This window comes from Cyclopterus lumpus, chromosome 3 (assembly GCF_009769545.1).
Source record: "Cyclopterus lumpus isolate fCycLum1 chromosome 3, fCycLum1.pri, whole genome shotgun sequence".
Classification (NCBI taxonomy): domain Eukaryota; kingdom Metazoa; phylum Chordata; class Actinopteri; order Perciformes; family Cyclopteridae; genus Cyclopterus; species Cyclopterus lumpus.
In genome coordinates, this window is record NC_046968.1 from 24,456,537 (window position 1) to 24,482,788 (window position 26,252).

At 41.4% G+C, this 26,252-nt stretch overlaps 1 protein-coding gene across 1 annotated transcript in view; it reads left to right on the forward strand.

Moving 5' to 3' along the window:
- Nucleotides 1-26,252, forward strand: part of itga11a (integrin, alpha 11a) — a 39,008-nt gene that overhangs the window by 12,213 nt on the left and 543 nt on the right. Inside the window, exons 3-29 of the mRNA XM_034527229.1 lie at nucleotides 4,200-4,312; nucleotides 4,775-4,866; nucleotides 5,095-5,209; nucleotides 5,343-5,470; nucleotides 5,695-5,843; nucleotides 5,945-6,089; nucleotides 6,588-6,753; nucleotides 7,383-7,453; nucleotides 10,348-10,492; nucleotides 11,364-11,512; nucleotides 12,744-12,887; nucleotides 15,947-16,150; nucleotides 16,841-16,971; nucleotides 17,174-17,340; nucleotides 18,847-18,986; nucleotides 19,441-19,551; nucleotides 19,692-19,777; nucleotides 19,893-20,103; nucleotides 20,888-20,986; nucleotides 23,715-23,791; nucleotides 24,004-24,087; nucleotides 24,186-24,276; nucleotides 24,387-24,500; nucleotides 24,886-24,969; nucleotides 25,065-25,175; nucleotides 25,273-25,368; nucleotides 26,099-26,212. Of these exons, the coding sequence (XP_034383120.1) occupies nucleotides 4,200-4,312; nucleotides 4,775-4,866; nucleotides 5,095-5,209; nucleotides 5,343-5,470; nucleotides 5,695-5,843; nucleotides 5,945-6,089; nucleotides 6,588-6,753; nucleotides 7,383-7,453; nucleotides 10,348-10,492; nucleotides 11,364-11,512; nucleotides 12,744-12,887; nucleotides 15,947-16,150; nucleotides 16,841-16,971; nucleotides 17,174-17,340; nucleotides 18,847-18,986; nucleotides 19,441-19,551; nucleotides 19,692-19,777; nucleotides 19,893-20,103; nucleotides 20,888-20,986; nucleotides 23,715-23,791; nucleotides 24,004-24,087; nucleotides 24,186-24,276; nucleotides 24,387-24,500; nucleotides 24,886-24,969; nucleotides 25,065-25,175; nucleotides 25,273-25,368; nucleotides 26,099-26,212 (3,337 nt within the window). The remainder of the gene's footprint in view (nucleotides 1-4,199; nucleotides 4,313-4,774; nucleotides 4,867-5,094; nucleotides 5,210-5,342; nucleotides 5,471-5,694; nucleotides 5,844-5,944; nucleotides 6,090-6,587; nucleotides 6,754-7,382; nucleotides 7,454-10,347; nucleotides 10,493-11,363; nucleotides 11,513-12,743; nucleotides 12,888-15,946; nucleotides 16,151-16,840; nucleotides 16,972-17,173; nucleotides 17,341-18,846; nucleotides 18,987-19,440; nucleotides 19,552-19,691; nucleotides 19,778-19,892; nucleotides 20,104-20,887; nucleotides 20,987-23,714; nucleotides 23,792-24,003; nucleotides 24,088-24,185; nucleotides 24,277-24,386; nucleotides 24,501-24,885; nucleotides 24,970-25,064; nucleotides 25,176-25,272; nucleotides 25,369-26,098; nucleotides 26,213-26,252) is intronic.

Here is a 26,252-nt window from a genome sequence, read left to right on the forward strand (position 1 = left end):
GAATATAGGACTGTAAAAGTTGAATCGGGCTCAACGTGATAAAAATGGAGATGCTAACACCATCTTAGTTTCGCGTGTTAGCATGCAAATGTTGGCTAATTAGCATCAAACGCAGAGTACAACTGAGCTTAATGCTAGCGTCATTAGTTTGGCAGGTATTTGATCAATAACTAATATATTGGACACATTTGAATTGTTGCTCGAATTAAAGTTAAGCCATCATCAAAGTTATTACATCCTGAGCATAAACATGATTGTTAATGTGTGGCAATCCATGTAGTAGTTGCGATATACTGTATATGTTGTTTTGGTGCATTGTAAGCCTTTAAAGATAATATACTCTGAATCTCTAAGACGCAGGGGCAGCCTAGAGATGTTGAGTGAAAACGTTGACGTGCTGGTGATGCTATAAGTCAACAGGCTTCATCCTGTGGGGTGAATCCATGAATGTCTGTACAAATGTCATCCAATCCAACCCATCTCATAGCTTTTTTAAATATTTCCGTCTGGAGGAAAGTGATAGACTGACGTGGCATCTCAGAATGGGCCATAGACGGCTCATTGTTTGAGCTGAATAACACCAACATGCTTTGTGGAACAATGAATTAAAGCAACAAGCATGTGCTTCCTCATAAGTCACCCTGTCAATATCTGGTCAAGTCTTGTGTCTTTGGAAAACGATGACGTGATCATTGCAATTCATCAGACTTATGAGGCAGCGTTAAACAAAAGAGCACACGTCCCGTTAGAGCAGACAAAAGGAATGCGATGAGCAAGCGCGAGTCGTGACATTGGAGTAGCAAGCGCATGTTTGGGGGCAGGGATGTGGTTTCACAGCGTATACATCTCTTCCTTTGCAAATATGAAAAAAAAAAAAACATTACCACATTAATGACAGCCTGTGCTTGGTGGGATGGTGCTTTCTCAAAACCCCAAAATCCTGTATCCCCCCCCCCTCGGTGTCATTACCATTCCTGCAGCGATGATGCACCGAGACTAGAGCGCTCGACCCTAATGAGCTCTGGAACATGATTGTTTGAACAGCTTCTGGTGAAATTCAGGAGAGGTCCCGAGGCAGGCGTCCAAGTCGAAGCCAACAATGGTCCCTTTTCATCAAGGTAGCTGTATCCTGACATGAACTTGTGCTGCAGTGAACAGCATTAACTTGGAAGTCATAATCATGATATTCATAGCTATGAAAATAGGAGTACCGTTAGGAGCCACTGTGGTGAAAATGACTTAGTTGAAGCTTACTTCCATATGAGTCGCTCTTTGAAGGGAGCTGATGGACTGTTTGAACAACATTTCCTCCTGTCCTCATCGCTGCTGTAAAATGTCACAAATCATTTTATGTATATATGCCCTTAATATGCCACACGTCACTTGCACGGCTGCCCTAAAAAGGTTATAAACAAATAAAGACAGCATACGAAATGACAATTAAAAAAAATAAGCTCAAGACTGAAAACAGTAGTTAATCAAACAATTTCACCACAAGGTCCACAGCGTCATTATATCACACAATCCTCCTCAGCGGGAGTTTTTTTTACAGTCGTCATGTAATTGTACGTTATATTTCAAATCAATACGACTTGTATTAATCCCTGCAAGGCCAAAATTAATCTGGTGATGAATTGAAAGCAGCAGGTATGTTGTGTTTCACAGTATATTGCAGGATTTGAGCTTTTATTGAACTAACAGATGAACCCATTTGACATTTGAGCTGAATGATTTTAAAGTTCTTGCCGAGTGCAAAGTCTAAATGCCTTTTCAGGCTGTGCTGCCGAGACCAACTTGTAGAGAGACAGAACATTTTTTTTTTTTTTTTTAACAAGGCGTTACTGTTTCGGAGAAACTTTGATTGATTGTCAACACTTGTCTGCTGTTCGGTTGAACGGTGGTTGCAATGATGAATAGAGTCTTAGGGAATGTGTTCTGCAACACATTAAAAAATAGTATAAAATGCAAAATGCTACAACAGTATTCTCAATAAAGTGTATAATTATTACATTACAATTTCCAGGGCACCTTTTGATGTCCTCTGAAATCATGAACACCATGTTGTGTTATGCTAACCTGATGCGATTATACAAGCAGAGTTTCTAAATACACAGCTTTTTGTCACCAATTTGGATCGCGAACCTGACCTAGAAATCCATAATTCTTTAGTTGTTAGATTTTGACCTCGAAGTCCAAGCGGGAGGTTGTCCAGCGTCTGCTTTTGCTATTAAGAGGTGTCATGTGTCTTTCCTTTGTGGGACCCCTGAATGGGGAATTGCTCCTTTATCCGCTGCTTTCCTTGTGATGTTCACTTGGACTGCAACTGTATTTATTGAAGCTTTTCCAGAAATGTGATTTAGCTTATAACTTGCCAAGGAAATGCTTGAATCTGTCAAGTTTAGGAAATTCGAAGAAAAAAAAAAAGTGATATAGCTGCAAAAAAAGTCTTATTTAACTCTACAGCTGGATGTAATCTACTGTGTTATTATCGCTGTTCTCCGTATTACTGTAAATGCTGATATTGTTGTATCTATTTATGGTTTAGCTGCAATGGGTTTAATATTGTAAACTGTATATGGTTTCTAATTAATGTACAATGTAGAAAGTTCCCCATGCGTTGTCATGTTATCGTATCTGTTAACATATATTAACACCTGATGACACTTTGAGCCTTTTGACCGTGTTGAGATGTTGAAATAGTGATGCATTGAATCAAAAGGTATTACGCGATAAACAGAAACACATCACAAGACATAGCGTAAAAACCCTACGGGACCTTTATGGAGATCGTCAATAATTAATAAAACGTCCCGTTTGGTTTTCGTGCACGTATATTTCTCATCTCTGACATACATGTGAATTCTGGCTTCCTTTTGAGGCTTTTATGCCCTCCGTCAGTCCTGAAGTAAACACGCCAGATGGCTTTATATTCACCATCGCATCAAGTCATCTAAAACCTTTTAAGTGACATTTATAAGACCACACTGACCCCACACAGGAAACCCACTGGGAAGTCAAGTGCTGAACCGACTCCTCACAAACACTGGGTCTTGTGAAAAGAATGTCCAGAACTCCCATCACGTCGGCTTTCTGTGGAAATCTAAATCCCACGATGGTCCATGACGACAACATTCCTCTGATTTACCTTTTTAGGCTCTCGTGAAATTAAATAGCTGTTTCCGCCAATGAAAGCATCATTGAATGAAATGACATAGAAATGATTCCCAAACTACGGTAGAAAAACTAAACGTAGCACCTACAAATAGCATTCGTACAGAACTATCGCCTTACCTCTTCATCACATGTACATTTCTTTTCTTTAGGTAAAATCTGTATAGTTCAAACAACTATTGGATAAACTGTCAGTGAATTTGGGTCATAGTCCCACTTTGGTGATCCCCTGACGTTTCTTCTCGCGCCACCGTGATGAGGCTAACATTTGTTGTTATCTATAATTATTGGTTGACATCGTAAATATATATTTCAGCAGTAATTGCGAGACAGTGTGTGAATCGTCACATGCCTGCAAAACTAGCCATTCCCAATAGCCTCAGCTGTACTTTGTGCTTGATTCAACTCAAATTAACGTGAACATCAGGGATACAACTAATATATATATAAAAAACATGATTAAAACTTAAAGACTAAGGCTATAATTTAACTAGTTTAGTGCTAATTTGCAAATGTGAACATGCTACACCTGCTAAACATCAGCATTTTAGCAATGCTGGCAGCAACAATGGTTCAGATATGTTTTTATGCAATATACATGACAAGATATGTGTGCTTCCTCACATTTGGATAATGCAAAATCATTTTCAAAGGCGATATGGTATCATCTTGAGGGTCCGACTGGCAGGAGATGACTGGTTTCACTGGGTGAGACCGTGTGGAACCGTTTATGAAGGAGAGGTCTAGTGCTGATGGACTCAATTAAACATGCCGAGTTAACTTCCTTGGATAAATAAAGGTGTAAAACCTTCTAGTTCAGCACCTGTGATTTGTGTGTCGTATTCCTTTTAGAGGATTAGAGACCAGAGGAAGACGTAATCTTGGATAGAACAACAGTTGTTGTCAATCATGTTCTCACCACCAAGAAGTCTTTTAACAAACCATAAATGACAACTGAGACGGTGTAAAGCACACTTTAATATTAACATATTCAGTGACATTAACTGTGGGATTTTGTGTCTTTGCAGGTTATTAGTGGGCGCTCCGTATGAAATGAATGGCCCCTACCAGACAGGGGATATTTATAAATGTTCACTGAGCCGACGAACCAATGGCAATGGTTGTTCCAAGCTCAACTTAGGTATAGTATCACAAAACAGCACAGACTCACAAGATACACTACACACAGTAACAGTAATGATCAATGTGTATGCATGTAGAAGTGTTTATATGTCTGCATGTTGTTCTGCATGTGTCTCAGTACACATCATGGTGGCATGTGTGAGACAGAAGTGTGGGTACCATACCGATCATTCCACAGTGTTTTTTAATAGCTTATGGACATTTCCACATGTGTGTTATACCACATATCTCACCGCACGCTTCTTCATAGTTCCAGTTGCACATGTGCTGTTAGGAAGACACACCAAAACGTTTAGGTCTGAGGATGTAGACGATGCTTTGGCTGCCCAGACAGCAATAACAAACCAAAGTCCCAGATGGTGGACCTTCTGTTTGGTCCCTGAAGGATAGTGCATGTATTTATGTATATATATGATCTGCGCATCCAAGATCGTCTCAGTGACATTCATTTTCCCTCAAGGAAGGATATCTCTGACCAACGTATCAGAGCGGAAGGACAAGATGCGGCTGGGGATGACGCTCACATCGAACCCCAAAGACAACAGCTTTGTGGTTAGTTATCTTCTTGAGATGCAACATACAGTCACGGGCTGTCGCTGCAGAAGCTTTGGAGTACATTAGAAAGCATTTAATAAAATAGCAATGGTCAGAACAGGGAAAAAAAAAAAAAAAAAGTCCCACAAGATTGTCTTTTGATTACACGGTTGTCGTACTGCAGCTCTCCCAACGGAGGTTCTCCGAGAGCGTGACCTAACGTTCTGTAATATGCTGGCGTTTCAGGCCTGTGGGCCGCTATGGTCCTACGAGTGCGGCAGCTCTTACTACAGCACTGGCATATGCTCCAGAGTCAACGCCAGCTTTAAGTTCTCCAGGACGATTGCGCCTGCCTTTCAGAGTAAGTGCACAAGTGTTTTTTTTCCTGTTTCTAGAAGAGTTCTCCATCACAGCAGAGGATTATTTCCCTTTTATTTATGAATATCTGTTTTCTCCACGTGTGCTCATGATTGATTCTTTAAAATGCATTTCAGGATGCGAGACCTATATGGACATAGTGATCGTTCTGGATGGCTCAAACTCCATCTACCCCTGGTATGAAGTGCAGGCTTTTCTCATCCACATTCTTCAGAAGTTCTATATTGGACCCGGTCAAATACAGGTGTGTGAGAGGCGAAAGGAGTACTAAAAGAAGAGAAGATATATTGGTAGTGTTCATGTTGGATACTTAATTTATACAAAAATGTATATGTTCATGAAAAGTTCGTTTTTTTTGTACGCTACTATAACGGAAAGAAATTATATTTAAACCGTAAGTTTAGAGAACTGCAAGAAGAGAGAGCACTTATTACTTGTTATAGGTTTTCATTGCGTCTCATCGGACAGGTTGGAGTTGTTCAGTATGGCGAGAAGGTGGTCCATGAATTCAAACTCAGCGACTACAAATCGGTTGAGGAAGTGGTGAAAAGAGCGCGCAGCATCGACCAACGAGGCGGGGAGGAGACCAACACGGCTCTGGGCATCAACGTAGCGCGGTACAGCATCTACCCTTTTTTTATTTTTTTTGTGCGACTGAGCAAACGCTTAATTCTGCGATTAAGTTTTTTACTTGAACATATTAAATCGGTTCTCGCAGCTCACAAGCTTTCAAACAAGGAGGTCGACGCGGTGCCAAGAAGGTGATGATCGTGATAACGGACGGGGAGTCGCATGACAGTGCCGATCTCCAGCAGGCCATCGAGGACAGTGAGAAGGATGGCATCACCCGTTACGCCATCGCTGTGAGTCTGCTAGACCTATTGCTATCTACCTGCTTTAGATGGCTCACACTTTAGGAGTTTTAACTATAGTTTTGGAAGGCTAAAACATTTCCAGGGCTGCATAAAAAAAACAACCACATTAACATTAATGAGCTAAGAGTTCAGTGAGGAATGGAGCCAAAAACACTCACGCACCTGGAAAGAGTACAGTACTGTAAAAGCACAGTGGACGTGCAGTTAAATGTGTAAATGATCTCCTTTTAAACCACATGCTTCTTTGGTTTGAGCCGTTGCTGGTGCAGCCGGTGGCCCACTTGATTCCATCCACTGAAGTCATTTGGTTGAAAACCAACCGGTGACAGCACTGGCACAGATATAGAAACTCCCCAAATCCTCTGAAACCTTCTCAAAGAGCATTGTTGCCCCGTTATAGGGCCATTCAAAACGTGACAGATCAACTCCACTGATTGACACTCAAGTTTTTCATTCATGTACTGAGGGATTGCGTCATCTCCACAGGTCCTCGGCTACTACAACCGTCGTGGAATCAACCCCGAGGCCTTCCTCAGTGAGATCAAGCACATCGCCAGCGACCCAGATGACAAACACTTCTTCAACGTGACGGATGAGTCGGCGCTGAAGGACATTGTGGACGCACTTGGAGAACGCATCTTCAGTTTGGAAGGTTTTTGCAAAAGATTCATTCGAGCTATGTTACATTAACTTGTGAGACATTTTTAACAACTCATTATATAATATTCCTCTTAAAAAAAACGAGCATGTGCAAGTTCTTTCAGCATAATAGAAACCACAAAGATTTTGCAAATGTTGCTCAACATTACTCACTTTAACCAAAGGATGTGATGTTTTTCTGTGGAACGATTCAACCTCACGCAAAGTATCTTGAGATAATCCTTTGGTAAAGTGAGAGAGCCATGATGCATTATTCAATTTGACAGAAACGGGCTGTACAACAATTCTTATGTTAGGTTATTACGTTATTTATCAAGCGAAAATGCCAAACTTTGGCCGGTCGCAGTTTATGTAATGTGAGGATTTTGTGTTTTCTTACACTTTAAATGTAATAATTTGGCTTTTGGACTGCTGGTTGGCTAAAGTAAGCAATATGAAGAAGAATTTCCATATATTGTATAATCAATGAATGAGATTAATCATCCATGAACGTAATAATTATTGCTGTGAGAATGCCTTTTAAAATGAGTACTCTTCCAAGGTTTTAACTGTGGTTTGCCTCTTACATTTATTTGCTGCTGCAGCGATTCAGAACCGTAAAAGACTGACTTGTTTACACAGGAACCAGTAAGAACGGGACAGCGTTTGGCCTCCAGATGTCTCAGGCTGGATTTTCCGCACACAACGTCGAGGTGAGTCTGACTTTTGTAGAACAGCACACATTGTCTCAATTTCTGAGCGCTTCATAACTCCTCCCCACAGCCTGCCATTTGTCATTTTCTAGTCCCAGCCCCCCCCCCCCACCCCTGAGGTGCATGCATGCTGTGTGGCCTCAGAGGTTTAGGTCATCCTGATTTAGGAGCCCCAGACAGGAGAGACAGACCTTTTTCCACTTCAACCGTGCAGTGACGGGTAATAAGACACCATTTCTTCCCAAGGGAAACGTACTGGTGAGAAGCTGAGGCAAGATGGAGACAGGTCTGCTTCAGAACGGGTGGTTTTTCCACGGAGGTTTTGATTGTATCTGAAAGCAGATAGTCGCAGGTGTGCCGGCTTTAACGTGTGACGCAGCTGGAGGAGGACGGAGATAATACACATCTCCTCTACTGTAACCGCTGTTCATACCAATTCACGGGTTTCCATTTCCTCTCTTTCTGGCTCCGTCGAGACACACGTCCATTGATTTTCCAGTTACCCTTCAACAGTGTGATTAGTCAAGGGAGGAACAAATACATCCCATTTAGGATTAAAAATATGGAGCAGAATTTGCAGCTGGAAAGAATTGCTGGAAATTCAGTCTACGACAGCACCGACCTGAGTAGGATAACTTATTGAAAAGAACGTCGTGGCTGTAAAGGAATAAACCAGTTCTAAAAAAATCCCAGATGGCTTTGCTGGATGTGGCATGTGCCCACTCTGAAGGCTGCTGATGTCATATTCTACCCATATATAGACGTTTCACGCAGTTTATCTGTCTGCTGTTTGTTTCGTTAACCGTAACTAAACAAAACAATCTCAAGGCTCCGTGATTATTTGGTTAACAGATGTTTTTAACAGAATGCAGAATATACTGTACATCACATGTGTGTTGAGCTGGTATCAAGTGTATATAGAGTATTTCCTCTATACACTTCTATATATTTATGTGCAACCACAGAATATCCGGCCCCCCTCCAATGCAATGAAGAGATTCGACATCCTGACCACAGTACATGCAACTGCAGTTGAAACAGGTCACTGGTTTATTGGGTTGAACTGCTTTGGGGTTTCATTCATATTCCATGGAGACCAATTTGACCGAAACAGACAACCACATTGGCGTAAAAAGCTGCTGTCAAGAGAGTGACGTAGTGCGAGCGTGGTGAGCACACAATTCCATCATTCAGGAAGGAATCGCAAGCCTTCCAGCATCTGCCCAAACACTGGAAAATGTGTTGTCGGCATATCGTGTGAGGTAAAGAAAAAAGAAAAACATTGCACATTAAGCAGAGCAACCCTGTAATTACAGTGTCAGTGATACAATGTAGGGTGAACCATGGAAGCTAGATAATCCCTCCTCGTGTCTGCAGTTAATTGCACACTGATCAGGATTTAGCAGGGATTTGATAATGCAAACTTACTTTCTTTGCACACTTGTGGTTTGTGATTGCGTAGAAATGTTCCACTTTAGCTTTTGTGACTTACGTATAGTTGCCATGAGTTCATTTCCAGTGGTAGTTTTTGTACCTTTATAGCGAGAAAACGTCTTAAATACAGATATAGATGAACAGGCCTCAGGTTTTTATTCACTTTTTTTATTGCTCTGCTCTAACTTAAGCAATAAGAGGAGGTAGATCAGTGGAGGATTTGTCACGGCTATGGAATATGATTTTTTCTGTTTTTAACTTGGGATGGACATATTTCCCAAGTTTTTTCCGACAATTTATAGACTAAACGATTCATCTTAAAATAGACTAACGATTAATCAATCATGAAACTATTAGTTGGTTGCAGTCCTACAACTGGGTGGTACCTACTTGTACTTTGCTAATGTTAGCTTTGCGTGCTAGTAAGCCATGCTAATGTGCTGACCAGCCAAGCTGAAGCTGACTTTGACTGACATTGTAAAAGTGGTGGCTAACGTCTCTGTTACTGTGCTAGCTTTCAAGCACAAGACCCTATGGTTGTGATTGTGACGGACGATAAAATAATAAACAACAAAATGGGTCCTGATCCTGAATAAGTGACTTGTATGTTACGTGTGAACTGGGAGAGATCGATAAACTTTCTCAAATAGGGAAAATAAGGATTCACAATGTTAAATACGACTGGGGAAATGGAGTAGACCAAAGCTGTGTACTTATTGTGAAATTATAAGTAAAGAGAAATTGTCGAATATGTTCTATGAGGTAGAACACATTACATTGAAAAGAAGATGTACAAAGACAAAGTAATACATTCTTGTAAGGATCACTTAATACATAAAATACAGTTTTTTGGACATTTGGCTATTCTCAAGTTGTCCAAAATCACACTTGAGATACACAAATTCTGTCCGCATAAGAAGTTATACAAACAACAAGAAAACAACAAAGCACTGGGATGTTTTTTTATGTTCTTCATAATCCAAAGAAAAGAAAGTTTGGTACACAGATTGAAATGGGCCGGATTTCTCCTGTGTGGAATCTGAGCGAAAAAGGACCATTGGTTTCTTTACACATCAACACGTACTTATTGTAGCAACATCTGCATCTGAAAGTGATCTGATGTACTGCGGGAAATAGAACAAGGGATGCATTTAATCGAATGTCCTTAATATTCTTTTCAAGTATCCACATATGTAATGAGAACCTCCCGAGAGTATATCATTGTTACCAAGATTACGTTTCACCACACCGTCTCTAATTGGACTCAAACTAAGGTGAGACAAACACACACAGGCTGTGCTCCTAAATGGCGGTCACACTTTGTTAAAAGTCCATAAGAGGATCGTCAATATATATATATATATACAGTAATTGCCATTTTGCGAGCATGTGCAGTGCAACCAGATCATTCTCTACTACTCTGCAGTTTGAAGTATAAAAATGACACCTCCCCCGTACAGGACGGGATTCTGGTCGGCGCGGTCGGCGCTTACGATTGGAACGGAGCCGTGCTGAAGGAAACGCGACAGGGGAAGGTGGTCCCTCCCAAGTCTTCCTACACCCAGGAGTTCCCCGAAGAGCTCAAAAACCACGGTGCCTACTTGGGTGAGTAACACCCCTCGAAAAGGATTTTAACGGAGCCTGAAACATCCGGTCTGGATGGTGATGGATGTGTCTATAATGTGACAAGAAAATGCAATGTCGTAATCGTGATACTGAATGCTACACGTGAACAATGTTTATAACACCAGCCTTGAATTTATACTTGCATCGCATGTCCTGGTAAAAGACCCGTGGTTTATCGTTAACTACATTAGCTGTAAGCCATCTCTATTAAGTGTACCCGTTGCCTTCGTACTTCACGTTGTGGCCAACCCCATCTCACTCCACCGCCACAGACCTCTGCTTTCACCATCAGTGGTTTGCCTCTGAGCTTATCCACCAGGCTGCCAATGGACGCCATTCTAGACTCAATAGTAATATGAGGTGGAAGCATGATGTTGGAAGGGCAGGGAGAAAGTTAAAGCTGGGGGGGGGGGGGGGGGGGGGGGGGGGGTATGAAGATGTGAGATGAAGGTGGAAAAAGTATACGGGGAGTAAGTGGAATTTTTTTAGGGGGGAAAAGATGAAAAAAGAGGAAGAAATCTAAGAAATCTGAGAAACCAGAACATCCAATTCTGCGTAACTGAATGTAGCTCACTGAGCTTCATCGACTCCTCACGTTGCGGAGTTTGACTATTTTTCCTTGAGTCATGCAGATCACTGCTATGAAATTAAACCTGAAGGTCAAGTGGAACAAAACAGAGTGCCTGTAGTTTTTATTACAGTTTGACTATAACGCAATCAACTTAGTTAATATACAGAAAAATGTAATTACTAAGTAGTACCCTACACGGGTTACTTGGTCTCTTACTTACTTCAGAAGGTTTGTTGTCTGTTAACAGATTTAATGTGTTTTTTACTTTTACATAACCAGGTTATACCGTGACGTCTGTGGTGTCGGCCAAAAATGGCCGTCTCCTCGTAGCGGGAGCTCCGCGATTCAACCACACTGGCAAAGTCATCATCTTCACTCTGAAGAACTCGGGGAACCTCACCATCCTGCACTCTCTCAAAGGCCAGCAGGTACTTGATCACCCACTTGATTTCAAGGTCAGGAGTCCATCAGTTCTGCACACTGATGGACTCCTCGTGTCTTCTTATGAGAGAATGCCACAAGGGAGGTCATAAAAACGTTGTTGTAAAACTCTGCTTGTACCGTTATGAAAGAGCAGCTCAGTTATTTATTAAGTTTTTACGAGTCTTTTAAGCTTCTTTTTGGATTAATGGGATTATACAGTAACCTCTTACAACTTCTTTTAAATAGAATCGCTGCTCGGGTTAGGGCTTCAACTGTGTCAAGTTCAACTTGGGTGAACTCTGCTGCCGAAACATAAAGGAAGCTATTGTAGTTTATTGGCTCTGCTGCGCCATCCACTTGTATTTAACATCCAAACCAGAATCATAACTGGCAGTGTAGGACGATGATTCAGCCAGATTTTGGCGTAAATCTTCTCTTTCTCAGTTTATTCTTTATATTCAACTTCTGAAAGCATTACAATTGTTCCCATCAATGAACATATAAAATAAGACACAATGGTTATGCAGGAAAAGATCGATAAATTCAAAATTGGACCTCAATAAAATGACTGCTCAACAACTACAGTCCAAACAACATAAACATGACATATGGTGCGAGTAGATTGTGTCATCACTATTACTATTACAGTTTGATTTGGTGCTATAAAAGATTGTTGTTTATTTTAGGACTTTTAAGTGGACATTAAGTTGTCTGTTATCTGAATTCAGTTTAAAAATAATCATCTGCTCAAAAGGGATGTGGCCATGTGTGTTGATGACCGCTACACTCGTAGCTGGCACCCCTTCACAGGCTGCGGGCCTGAAGAAGTGAAACTGCAGCAGCTTACTTTGTCCCTTGTCAGCAACATCTCATCCAGAACAGCAGATGTTTTTTTTTTTTGCAGACAACTTTTCTTGATCTCACAACTCTTTGAGAGCTTTTTAATAGGCAGATGTTTCTGATCTGAAAACCAATAGTTGATGTTCCGTCCACTCCGGTGACTCCGAAAGGTTCTCACAGTCTGAGCATCTACAAAAAATCATCACGACTCGTTTGCTTTTTACACAACGCAGACCCCCATTTGCTTTCAATATTCAAGTTCATAAGCAACTCCAGATCATCCGTGAATCAGCAAACCGTGGAGGAGAATATAATCACCTGTTTGAATCAATTCTATTCAAGGGATTCAAAACGAGGAATAATAAAGATCGACACGACAACGCGCGTCTCTTTCAGATCGGCTCCTACTACGGCAGCGAGATTGCGCCTCTGGATATCGACGGAGACGGCGTCACCGACAACCTTTTGGTGGCGGCGCCCATGTTCTTCAGTGGCGGCATGGAGAAGGGAAAGGTCTATATCTACAGATTGACAGAGCTGGTGGGTATAAACTCTAGAAAACGTAAACACATGCAGGGAATTCATCACCTTCTGACACAAACACAGAATTGGGTCAACACCTGTTCAAACTTCAGACATTCCCATGTCATTTTCTGCCTCACCACAGAGGTGTCCGGTAACATTCGCCAAACCAGACGGTTAGCACGCTGACATGCTGCAGGCGGACATTTGACACATGACCCCGTCCAGATCAAATGTGCAGGTCAAACGCTGCCATGCCAGTGTGCATGCAGACTTTAATAGATCTGCAGGATGAACTCAACAGGAAAATATTCCGCCTCCTTCGAAAGCCATTTCCAGCAAAAACTATTTGGAGGCGAGAAATTTCTTTGATAAAAGGAAATTTCCTCGGCGCTCCAGATCTGCTCATTGGAATAATAAACGTCTTCAGCTGTTTTTTGAATCCACGCAACGGGCATTGGAAGAGGCATTTAAATATCTGGTCGTGCCCAAACCACATCACAGGTGGCAGGCCGAGCTTAACAGCCAGAAACAAAACACGAGCGGAGAGAAATCGCTCTTTTAAAACGTCCGTCAACATGAGGACGGCAATAATAATAATCATGCGTGCGGTTCATCCAGGTGGTTGCTGTAGATACTGCACGGTGATATTGTTCTGGAAAATTATTTAAGGTTGGACACCACTGGTTTAAAAAAAAAAATGTGTCTGTGTGGTTACAGTGAATATTAAAGATCCACATTGTGATTCTGCAGACTTGACTTTTTTTTGCCACTGAGCATATTTGCTAGTAACGTTTTATTTTTTTTGCCATGCTTTATATGGCGATGCTAGTCCAGACTGAAATATTTCAGCAAGGAAAGAGATGTGTTATGCATGTCCACCTACTGTCCACCTCAGTAGAATATTTGTGCGTTACTTTAAAAATCATATAAAATGATGAAATAGCGGCTATAATCAATATTGTTGCATCAGTGGAACGTCTTCCCAACCTTGCCTTTGTTTTAATCCTATTTTCATTGTTTCTTCTTTCATTTTAACACTATACTGCACGAGTAGGATGTCTTGCTCAGAAGTGCATGTGTGGTACGGGATAGCAGAATCATACCCGGCTGTTTTTGCAACAAAACTTAAAGGATAATAACTATAATAAGTTGCCTAAAGTCTGGCAGCTGTTCAAAAATAAAATTCCATTCTGACGTAAAAAAACGTACTCCTGAGCCGCTGCACGACGGCTGTGACCTTTCATGGCCTCCTCACAAACCATATGTTTCAAATTTAAACACCGCTGAATATATTTTTCCCGGATTCCTCCATCAATCTGGCCCTTTGTCACGCGTGCACACACATCAGGTAGCCGTAAAGTAAACGCTATACCTTCCTAAATCATCTCCCTTCCCATTTATTCAACAGGAATAACAAGTGAGCTCATGTTTCGTCTGCCGACCCCCGAAAGTGGACCAATGATATGCATGGCCACTGACGGAATGGAGTAGTTTGGTCTTTTAAATAGAAATGTTGCATCTGACTCTACGCTCGCTAAGAATACAACTTTAAATAAATACACTAAAGCTATACGCCGCTCTTTTACGACCAAGATTCCTCACATTTTGGTTGCCAGATGTTTTAGATATTTGGCAGAATTAAAGGATTATGTGGGAAAACCCCAGAAGCTGATCCAAACTTTATCTTCCTTTTTGATTGTATGAAAGATTAGAAAAATTATCTTGTTTGTTACCTTTTTTTTCGTGTATAAATTCCGACATGATTAGTTGACTAAAGATGATTTTGAGATGATTGAAACAATAAACCCAGCTGGATTGAGGACAAAGAGGACAGTAATATCTCCGTTGGTCTTGTTATGAGACATCTGAGAGATCATTGGAAGAACAGTTTGGCCCTTTGACTTGAACTCTGCTAGCAGGCGTGGATCCGCCCATTAGAGGAGACTTTCTTTACCTTTCATGCTATTTAAAAAAAAAAAAAAAAAAAGCTGGCATATGCTTCTGATTCCAATACACCTTTTGTCCTCCAGAGCTTGTGTCTGTGTATATTTCCATATTATAGAAACAGAATGTGTACTGTAAAGACTTTCTGTATATGCATCAAAATGTTTGCGTGCTTTCTAGTTGCCCGTAACATTAACCCCACCAGATAAATCCTACACACATTATTTTCATTAAGGAGACATCTTTACATATATACTTACATGTATATACACTTGACTCGTAAAAAGACTTTATAGACTATCCTTTACCTTTTATCTGACCGGCTTTGCTGCCCTCGTCCCTCGCTGTTATTTCTTTTTCAAGTCAAATTCCTCATAACAGCACGCCTACTTGTCCAAATGAAGCTGATTCTGATAATTCAGCATGTTTGACATGCAGTGAGTTACTTGCTGGTAGTAATATTGATTTATTCAAAGGTAAATGTAGGCTCTGGAATATGGAGACGTCTTCACAGAAACTGATAGCTACCATCAGCCAAAGTGGATTTCTTTCTTTTTTTTTTGCTACAATTTCCTGAAAAATAAACACCTCAGCCAAATCCAGACCCTATTTGGGAGGCCCCAAAAAAAAGGTGAACTATCTGGGTTATTTTTCACGTCGAAAGAACCGATTAAAAGATCTTATTTCTTTTTGTTGAGCAATCATGTGAGCAGGCTCTAAAATATGTCCCACGAAGCTGCATTGTCCAGTTACTCCTTTTACATGGACACGATGTCTGGGAGGAGAATAAAGCTCTGGAAATTATGACGTACTTTTTCCATCTTGTGTTGCGTTTTAAAATGTTTTTCTTTACTGTTTGTCGCAGCTGATTTTTTTTATTTTTTGGGATGTGCACACAGATCTCCCCCGCTGTGGGACTCCCCAATGTAGTGAATGTCTATTCATCATCATCAAAACCAAGGCTTATGCATAGAGGGGCAATGATTGCCTTCAGATATTAATAATGAAGTGGGAACCAAAGGGGGAAAACATTCACTGTGATCACAGCATATCTAGGATGCGTTGTGTAGCGTATAAAACGTGCATCAAACGTACGATTGTGCGTCATTATGTCTCCCTTTGTCCTTCAGAATCGGTTCATCCTCGAGGGGTCTCTGGAAATCCACAACGGTGGCCAGAACGCTCGCTTTGGCTCATCGCTCGCTCCTGTGCCAGATCTGAACGGCGACGGCTTCAATGACTTGGTGGTGGGAGCCCCGCTGGAAGATGACCACAAAGGAGCCATTTATGTCTTCTTCAGCCAGCACAACAGAATAATACGTAAATACAAACAGGTAGGAGGTGTGCACAGAGTACAGTTGATAGACAAACAACAAGGAGGCCAGCAGGGAAGCAGCGGTGGTCATGAACATACAGACGGTATCAAATATATTGATCTGAGGCCGCCGGCTGCAAGTGACGATACTGATTTAAACCTTCGTGCTTCACAGAATGGTGGGTGGTAATGGGGAATAAAGTATTTGCAGTAAATGTACCAAAACATATTTTAAAAACAAAAACACAGACCTTAAGATTGACTGTTTATAAAATAAAGTAAAGTAGTGTCGTGTGTGAAGCACTTCTAAACTCTTTTTGTCTCTTTGTCATTAATAATTGCGATGAGCTCACAGTACCACTAAGCATTATTGTTTTTATTGTAATTTTAGTTATTTTTATTGTATTGCTTTTAGGATGTTTTAAATATGTTACGTAAAGTGTCTTTGAGTACCTTGAAAAGCGCTATATAATTTAAATGCATTATTATTATTATTATTATTAAGAAACTATATTTTAAGAAATACTATTCTCTTTGTTATTCTTGAGTACATTTCTACAAATCTACAAGTTTTAAAGCTGGATACTATATGTTTAACTGCACACATGACTGATCCAAGTGCGGCTTTAATCGCTTGTTGTTGTTGTTGTTGTTGTTGTTGTTGTTGTTGTGGTGGTGATCGTTGTTTCCTCTCCTGTCTGTTTCTCAGAGGATAGCAGCAGCAGATTTGGCTTCCGGCCTGCTGTACTTTGGCCGCAGTATTCACGGCACAATGGACATGAACAATGACGGCTTAGTGGACCTGGCAGTCGGTTCCCTCGGTGCTGCTGTTCTCCTTTGGTTAGTATTTCACTCGGTAAATAATACTATGATTAAAGTTGTTTCTGTAATGAAAGTACGAGGCTCCGCATATATTTAATTAAAGACATCCATCTTATTCCTGCTGTGATTTGCCCGCTGTTCCTACTGTTAAAACGCTCGAATAGAGAGTCCGACGAAATCTAATTTTCAAATGCATTTAACCCCTTTTGTGCCCTCACAGGTCACAGAGCGTCGTCCGGATATACACCACGGTCAGGTTTGAGCCCAGTAAGATCAACATCTTTGTGAAGGACTGTCAGAGAGGTGGCAAAGACGTGACCTGTATGTCAGCCATTGTCTGTTTCAACATCACCGCCAGGACGGCCATTCCTCCCACACAGGAAATTGGTAAGCCAGCAAAAATGATCCGCTGCCGTGGAAGCACGTCAGTAAATCTTTTCCACGTTGCTCCCCTTGTCTTTGCCTGATGTTTGGCTTCTTCCGGAGGTTCATAAAACCCCATTCAGCCTATTGGTAAAAGCAGACGCTTTTACATTTTGCACAATTTATCAAATCTATGAGAAAAAGCACAGAGTCTAAAGAAAAGAGAGAAGAAAGAAAAAAAAAGCATATTTCCTGAGAGACAAATATGCTGACGACTGTAGTTTCAAACCTCTGGATATCGTCAAGCCTTTAACAGATCCTTTCGACCCTTACGCCTGAGCAGATACATGCATATCTTGGATCTGTATTTGCAATATAGTTCTACTGTGGTTTGGATTGGGATGCATGACAGGATGGAGCGTGGCTGGCTTTAAGTGAGAAAAGGCAGAATGCATATTATGGCTCCAACAGCCTTGTTTCGTATGCGGCTTCCCCTTAATATCCGTGATGGCTCCTTCCATTCACAGTGGCGACAAAAGCGAAGCGTTTCTTGACTATCGGGAAGAGATTGTGATCTCACTGCCGATGCTGCTGCTTCCAAAACGGGTATATATCTTACCACACTGGCGCCATCCAAATGTTCCTTTTTATTGCGTGAACGCTGGTTGGAATGGAAGTTGGTGGTGAGGACTCCATCGTGCAGGTCGTAGCCCACCTGCATGTAACCGCAGGGTGTCTCTGCAATTTGTTTTAAGAGATATTATGGGCCGGGGTCAACTTTCACTGTGTAGCAAGGGGATGGGGGGGGGGGGGGGAAGCAGAGGTGCGAAGGGTGCGTGTTCCGAGTTAACCTCATGACCCCACGACATCTTTATCAAATCTGTAAGACGTGCCAAAACAGAGCCTAGAGGAAGAAGAGAGGCACGTATCTTGTTTTCGCTGGTTACTTACAGTGCAGCGTGTTTATTTAATTTCCCCCTCTTTGTCGCGTCTGGCTGGTAATGCAGGCCAGATGCGCCGGTGTTTGTGAGTTCGCTGTGGTCTATTGCACAAAATGTGGCCTTCTAGTCAAGTTTATCGTAGTTATGCAAATATCTATCTACAGTAAAGACTCAAGGATTTACTTTAAAGATTGAATTTGCACAAAAAAAATGTAATAGTTGACACCGATTGTTTTCCAATTCAGTGTCCGTCATGTGCATCATGTGCGATTTTGATTCTCTAATTCTCCAGTTGACCCCAAGTTCACCATTAATTGATTGTTTTTCATGCCATGAAAACACGAGGCAATAAATGGAAAGCCGTTTCAACAATGTGGCTTGGAAAGGACTCGGAGGGTTTGGATTCGTGTATATGTCGGTCACACATTCATCCGATGTTCTGAGTCAGTGATGTCATTCACCAAATGCCGCCATTCGTCGATTAGTCTGCATCTGACTACAGATGTCAGAACCCTTTTAACGCAAATGGAACGGGATCTTTTTATGATGTCACTGATAAATGTCCTTTTCTTTTCTTTTTTTTAACCAGGGATCAAATATAATGTCTCTATTGCGGAGAGACGTTTCAATCCTCGGGCCGTGCTGGACAACCCGCACAAGCTGCAGCCTCAGAACCTGACCATCTTCCCCGGGGAAGAGACCTGCGAACACGTCTACTTCCACGTCATGGTGAGGCCCGAGATGTCACTGAATACAGTCCCATTAGTTAATGTTAATGTCCGGATTTAAGAATTCATACGAGGACGAATGTATCCCAGTGTTCATAGAATATGTGAAATGGCTGGAAGATGTATATATTTTAAGTGGGATTCTGTGGGAAGTTTTAGTATCATGTGGAAGTTAAAATGTTGCTTTTTCTTTTTTTACAATAATTAAATTCTGGCCAATTTTTCAGCAAATCATTCCTCAATCTTTAAACATCATTATTGGTATTTGTCTGGCACGTTGGTGAAAACCAACACATTAAAATGAGATTAAAATCATATCTTTAGAGTATTTCTGCATCTTGTAAATGTGTGTGCCTGTTTTTGAAAGCAACACAAATATCGAGTGCCATAGATAAAGTGCCTCGATAAATGAGTATTACCACAGGCTAATCTTTCAACCTAATGTTTGATTCCAGGAGACCACAGACTACGCACGGCCCATAGTGTTTTCTGCACAAGTGGGGCTCCAAGATCCATCCCAGGGACCCGTTCTAGACGACAGCTGGCCGACTGTGGTGAGGACTGAGGTGAGAGACAAAGCTGACAGATTGTCCTTTCTTTGCTTTCAAGTTATTCTAAAAATTAATCCGATTCTATCAAAGACGTAAAAACGGAAAAAGAATCGGTAGTTTCTTTGACTTGACCAACGCTCGTCCCCTCTGTCCAGCTGCCCTTCTGGAACGGCTGTGACGAGGACGACCGCTGCATACCGGACCTGGCTCTGCAGAGCATGACCGACCTGATGACTCGAAGGTAGAGACATTACATTATACGCATGAGATGTGTATATATATATATATATATATACACGTAGAACTGGTCCTCAGCTGCTCTGTTCCTGATGATTTCACCTTTCCTTCCCTCCCAGTCACTTCTGTGCGCAGCCTGTGCAGGCTCGTGGGGCGTTCTGCCGCCATGCGAGTGAAGGAGGCAGCGAGGGGTCTCTGCGGGTGCTGGAGGGCAACAGGAGGAGGATGGTGGTGGACGTCCGACTGGAGAACAAAGGAGAGAACGCCTACAACGCTCGCCTGAATATCACCTACACACCCAATCTACGCTTCTCCAGCCTCATCGTCAAGGTGCACTATAAATCTGCTCGACTGGTTCGGTTCACGATGAGAACATATTTTGCGTCTACGATTTAGCCGACGAATGAGATAAATGCTGCATGTAAGCTACGAGTACTGTATTTAACACTAAACTAAAACAAACATTTATAATCACATTATCTGCTTACAGCACTGTATAATTATAGTTATAAGCACTCATAAATACTCGTAATGATATATAAATGGACGTGGGGAACATTAAGGTTAACACGTTTAATTATGACACCACATCAAATCTCCAATGGATCTGTAATTTTATTCCATAACAATGATCATAACACATTATAAAGCATTTCATCTCAATACTTCATGATTGCTGCTGGTCACTCTTTTTAGATGTAATGATATTTTGCACTTTACTTGAAAGCAAACGATGACCACTTATATTGACCTCTAACTTAACTTCTAGCGTATTATTTACTTAAAGCACTCAATGACCCTTTTAAAGTAGCTGTTAATCACATTATATTGCAATTCTAAAAAGATTATAATGTCTTACAACTGTGAGAATAATGCTAAACCATGATCCTGTCGTGACCAGCAATTATGAAGTATTATTATGATATAAGTCCTTATAAAATGCTTTGTAATGTGTTATTATAAATAATGTACTGTTGTAAAGCATTATACATATTTATAAATGCTTCTAGTTAAAATGACACAGTGCTATTAGTAGATTATAATACATGGGGAATGTTTATAATGCATTACTGACATGGAAACTATTAAGAAACTATTATTATTTTTGTTCCAGGACAACTCTGACATCAAAATCGAGTGTTTCGTCGAGGACAAACTGAGGAATGAGAAGATCTGCAACGTCAGTGCGCCGTTCATGAGGGCCAAAATTCAGGTGAGACGTCATCACACAGCAGATGTATAAATTGATCTTTCCGATTCCCAGATATGATGAAAATCAGTTGTCGATGGTGGCACTTCTGATAAAAGATTTTTTAAAAATCTGTCTCTAACTATAACAAACGTGAGTAGAAAGCAACTGTAATATAGAGTTAATCTTAAACAGGTCCTTTTATGTGGTTTATCAAGCCATAACAACACATTAGAGGATAAGATCAACGTCTTTTCTTCATTTATATCCTGTGACTCGACATTATTTATGCATAAAGGAGGGTCCCCACTAAGAACATTACAATGGTGGAACTTACTTGTTCCAAAAAGAAGAAGTCTATGAGAAAATGACCAAACTTCTCACTGTGCACAGTGTATGGTCTCAATCACGAGGACAGATAGAGGCTTCGAGGAGGAGAAGGAGGCTTCCTTTGAGTTCCTATTTAATATGTTCTCAAGGTCGAGCATGAACCGCCTCATCTTCCACACGTTTAACATTCAGCAATGAAGAGGACGCACTGTAACCGGCTGAGAAAAAAACATATCGGTGCATTTGAAAAAAAAAAGCTAAAAGACGTGGGAGTTCTGATGCCCCACAGTCTTGTCTGAAGGTGACTTTTCGCCTTTTTGAAAGCAACAGATGTAACTGTTTCCTATTTTGACACACACATTTAAATTAGTATCCCGTGTTGTTGTTACACTGTGCCATCTTAGCATAGAGCAAAAACACTTTCTCCCTCATTTAACATAATTTCCTCTCCGGGTGCACGAGGTGAGACGGAGGGAAAGACACTGAGATGTTTTTTTGCCCTCATCTGTTACTGATTCTCACGTTCAATTCTGCTGTCCCAAGCCTTTCCACTGCCTTGTAATGTCAACGATATTTATGAGACTCCCGTTTGTTTTACAGCCAGGCATCGGGTTTTATTTTTAAAGAGGGTGATGTTTGAATTCACTTTGATAGGGATGACACTGAAGGCACAATTAAAAGCTTTTGAACAGGGAGCAGATTACACGAAGGCATCTTCTCCGTGGATGTCTGGTCAAAAGTCTGCCGGACAAATACTGTAGGAATGAAGTAATGGGAGATGACTTAAAGAGTTTCGTGAAATGTCCCGACCACGACGTCATTATCACAAACAATAGTCGTCTCCCGGGGCAACGGAAATATCAGGGCTTTTTTTTCTTTCTTTGCTGCCCAACTGAACCAAGAGGATTCTGGTCACCCTTTTAAACCTCACTGAGCGATTCGTACCCACAGCATCCAGAGCCACAAGGCCGATGGGCTCTGGGGGTTTTCTGGGAGCATTTTAAATATGTGGCACAGAAGTTACAACCAGGCTGATTGTTCACCGACGCTGCTGCCAAGCCTGCCCCAAACCGTTGGAAAGTAGGAACCTTTTTAAAAACCGCTAGTTATCGCTCTTGTTTTGACTTTTCCGGTTGGTTTTGACCTGCGTAAAAAAAATGTTTTTTAAAAAGGAGCACGTACTGTAAACTTTACTACCGCGGCAGCAGAGTGAGGCCTTACCGGTCACGTCTGTGTTGTGGGGTCTTGAGGGCGTACGCCGAGGACAAGGAAAACACTGTCGCTGCAAATGAATTGTTTGACGACTCGCAGTGAATGTGGCTCGGGGATGCGGGCGGACCACACCGACCCGGAGGAGGAAGGGGAGCTTCATGCTCCGTCTGAGTTTCCATGTTCAACGTTGTCTCGCCGCGGATTGCGTGCACGTGTGCGTCTGTGCACTTTTGTGTGTGTGTGTTTTGTGTTTTGTTTATTCAGCCAACTTTCTTCTAAATGACTGTCAACGTAGATTCATCCAATTATTTTGTAAAACGGACGGAAAGACAAAGGTTTCTTTTCCGGATCATTCATAAGAAAGACGAAGACAAGAGATCCTTTTCCACTAATAGGATACAATTTATATGAAAAATAGTCAGTGGTATTTAGATCCTTTGCTTCAGTCAAAGTATCAATACAACAGTTAAAAATACTCCATTACAAAGAGAGTTTTCCATTGAAATTCCTACTGAATTAAAAGTATTATCAGCTAAATAGAAATTTCTAAAGTAAAAGGTAAAGTACCTCTTCTGTGCTACTTCTCTGAGCCTCAAACATGTTTGGGGGGTAAGTGGTCACAAACTGTAAATGTTGAGAACCAATCACATAGTTTTAATGTAAAATCTTCAACTGAAAAGTTACTAGTAACTCTAGCTGTCAAATAAATGTAGTGGAGTAAAAGTAAAGTAACTCAAAAGCATATGCAAGTACGGTATACTTAAAGCAAATCTATTTTGCACCACTGAAAATGGGTCATAACTTCTGTATGTACTTTATCTGCGGTCTGTGGAGGATGAGTCAGACTTTATGGAAGAGGCAAGCGACAGTAAAGCTGATGCATTCCTCTTTGGTCAGAAGGAGTTCATTACGACACCGTAAACAATGCTCAGCTCGGTTTGCTCTGTCTCTCCTCTCCTCTTGTTGTGTACGTAGACATGTTGATGTTCTACTTACTATATTGTCTTCAACTAAAGAGATATTCTTTGTCTCTCTGTGCAGCCGGCTGCCTGGGGTCAAAGCCTGGTACTCACAGCAGGTTATTGCAGGCTTTACTCCTTAATCCATCATGCGGGGCCATTGTTGTTGGCGAGGATGTAAACGGTAGCATATGGACTTTTGTATGACGATACACTGCTCCAACTGAAACTTTTATTTTTCTCCTCTGCAGGTATCATTTCGTCTGGAGTTTGAGTTCAGCCGTACGGTCTTCCTCGAGCACGTCAGGGTCCTCCTGGAGGCCAGAAGGTGTGAACCTTTACTTGTGTTTCCTGTTTGTTCTTACCGATACGAATGATTGACCAAGACGACCGAGCACGACCTCCACCGCACACGCAGCGTCATATAAAAAAAACTCAAGACGAGATGACAAAAAAGGACAAATATTGGGAACTGGTACGTTCCGCTGTGACATCATTGATCACGTCCTTTGAATTGTTTTGATCCCGTTCTCTCGACAGCGATGGCGAGGAGATGAGCACAGCTGATAATTTCAACGACATCTATTACTCACTGAAATACGAGGGAGACCTTCTCTTCACTAGGTTTGTCTATTCAACTTGACAACGTCGTGCTTTAAAGCCCAGATACGGTAAAGATTCTCACGCCATACCGCTCTGTGCTTATTCTGTACGTCCAAAAGGGATTCAAATCCGACCCGATATGATATCAAATCAGAGCTGTCACTGGAGGAGCCCGGAGTCATCGGTCCTCCTTTCAACTTCACTTTCCAGGTGAGAGCCCGAGAGCATCGTCATCGCCACTTCTTATTTACTGTACGGGGGGGAAACGCTGCTTTCAAAACATTCTTCATTCTTTCCCTTTTGGTTTCGTTGTCTCTCAGATCCAGAACCTCGGCTACTTTCCCGTCAAGGATCTGCAGCTGAACATTGAGATCCCTGAAATGACCAAAAATGGGAACCAACTCCTGCAGATATCCGACTTCTACATCGACCAGGTGGGTGCGGAGACTCAGAGTTAGTTTGATTCAATGTGTGAAGTACCTGATGGCAGCATGTATGCATTTATGTATGTATGCATATCGCCCTTCTTATATGTAGAAGTCACATATATAACTTCAAAAATCAAGTTATCTTCCCGTTTAAAGGATTTGCAAAGATGTTTTTTTTTAAATTGTGTATCATCTTTCAATTGCTTCAATGTGCTTTATATGTAATTGATTTCTTGTTTGTTGTAGTTAAATACATAAAAGTGAAAAGTGCATACATGTACGTTTGTACTGGTGTGTGTGTATGTATGTGTAAATATGTATTTTTATATGTAATTTAATGCTGATGCATACGGTTGATAACGGGTGATTTTACTCTCACGTCCCTCCTCAGAGAGACGGATCACGCTGTTTACCACCTCAGCATGTGGCCCAGAGCCGGGCGTCACCCGAGGACCTTTCTCGCTTCTCCCGCTTGGTAGAAACCAACCAAAATGGATTCCTCGTGACATTTTCATTTTTTTTTTTTTTTTCCGTCAACTCGAGACACTGACGCATGGTTTCTTCCCACAGAACCGGTCCAACACTCTCACTCTGCCGATCCGATGCACCATCAACGTGGCCTCCTACAGAGAAATTGCAGTTCGAATCTCAGGAGCGCTCCGAATAGACACCTTACATGCAGTGAGTGTGAACGATTTTATAATAGCACACCGTTTATCTCCAGCTGTGTGATGTGTTTGAGAAAAACCCGGCGGCATGTTTTGATTTTCCTCTCCAGCTGAAGTTCAAAATCCTGGAACTGGGAACCAGTGCGTCCGTGGAGCTTCCCTCCTCCAGTCCCATGTTTTTACACGACGAGAGGCCTGTCAGACATGTGAGTTAATGCCGACTAATGTAAACTACCTCTGTGACCCGACTCAAATCTGAGCTCATAATAGCACCGAAATCCAAAGTTTGAGTACGTGGATTTGTGCTTAAGGAGATCATGAACTGAAACTATTGCAAAATAAATACACTGCAACACCGCACAAGACTGCAGTGACTGCTTTATACAATATATCAGGGGGCTCAGCTACCGTTGAGCATGGCTCTGCATAACTGAAGCAGTAGCGGTTGCTATCGGAGACTGGTGGTGCTTAGGGACCGAAAGGACCAGCGGCACAACATGTAACAGTCTGGATTGAACACTAATCTTTGCTGCCATCTGTTGGTCATAAAGCATCTCTTTTTTTTTTTGTGCTTGTATAAGCATAATATACAGATTTATTTTTGGCTGATGTAAGCTCTACATGTATTATTGATGTAAAAAAAAAAAGGGGGAGTGGATTTAATAGCAAACCTGGTTCTGACATTTATTGTGTTAAGAAAAGAAAGTTGTCAGTACACTGTTTCAATCCCATTTCTGAAATATTGCCATTGTTTCAATAAATATCCCACGTTCGGCCCGTGAGTGTGCCGAATAACAATGTGCAATACAATTTGTATTTGTTGTAAAGGATGAACGAATACACTCTGCATTATGACACTTTACAATAAATGACTGAGTTCAGTGTGTTTCTCAAAGATTAATAGACCTAATGATTCAAATATGGTCTCGTCCACAGATAATATTGGAGATCAGGAAGGAGGGCGATTACAGAATCTCTAACTGGATTATCATTGGTAGCACGCTGGGAGGACTCTTATTGTTAGCCCTGCTCAGTCTCGCCTTATGGAAGGTAAGTCATCATATCACGCACATATTCTAAAGTATTTACA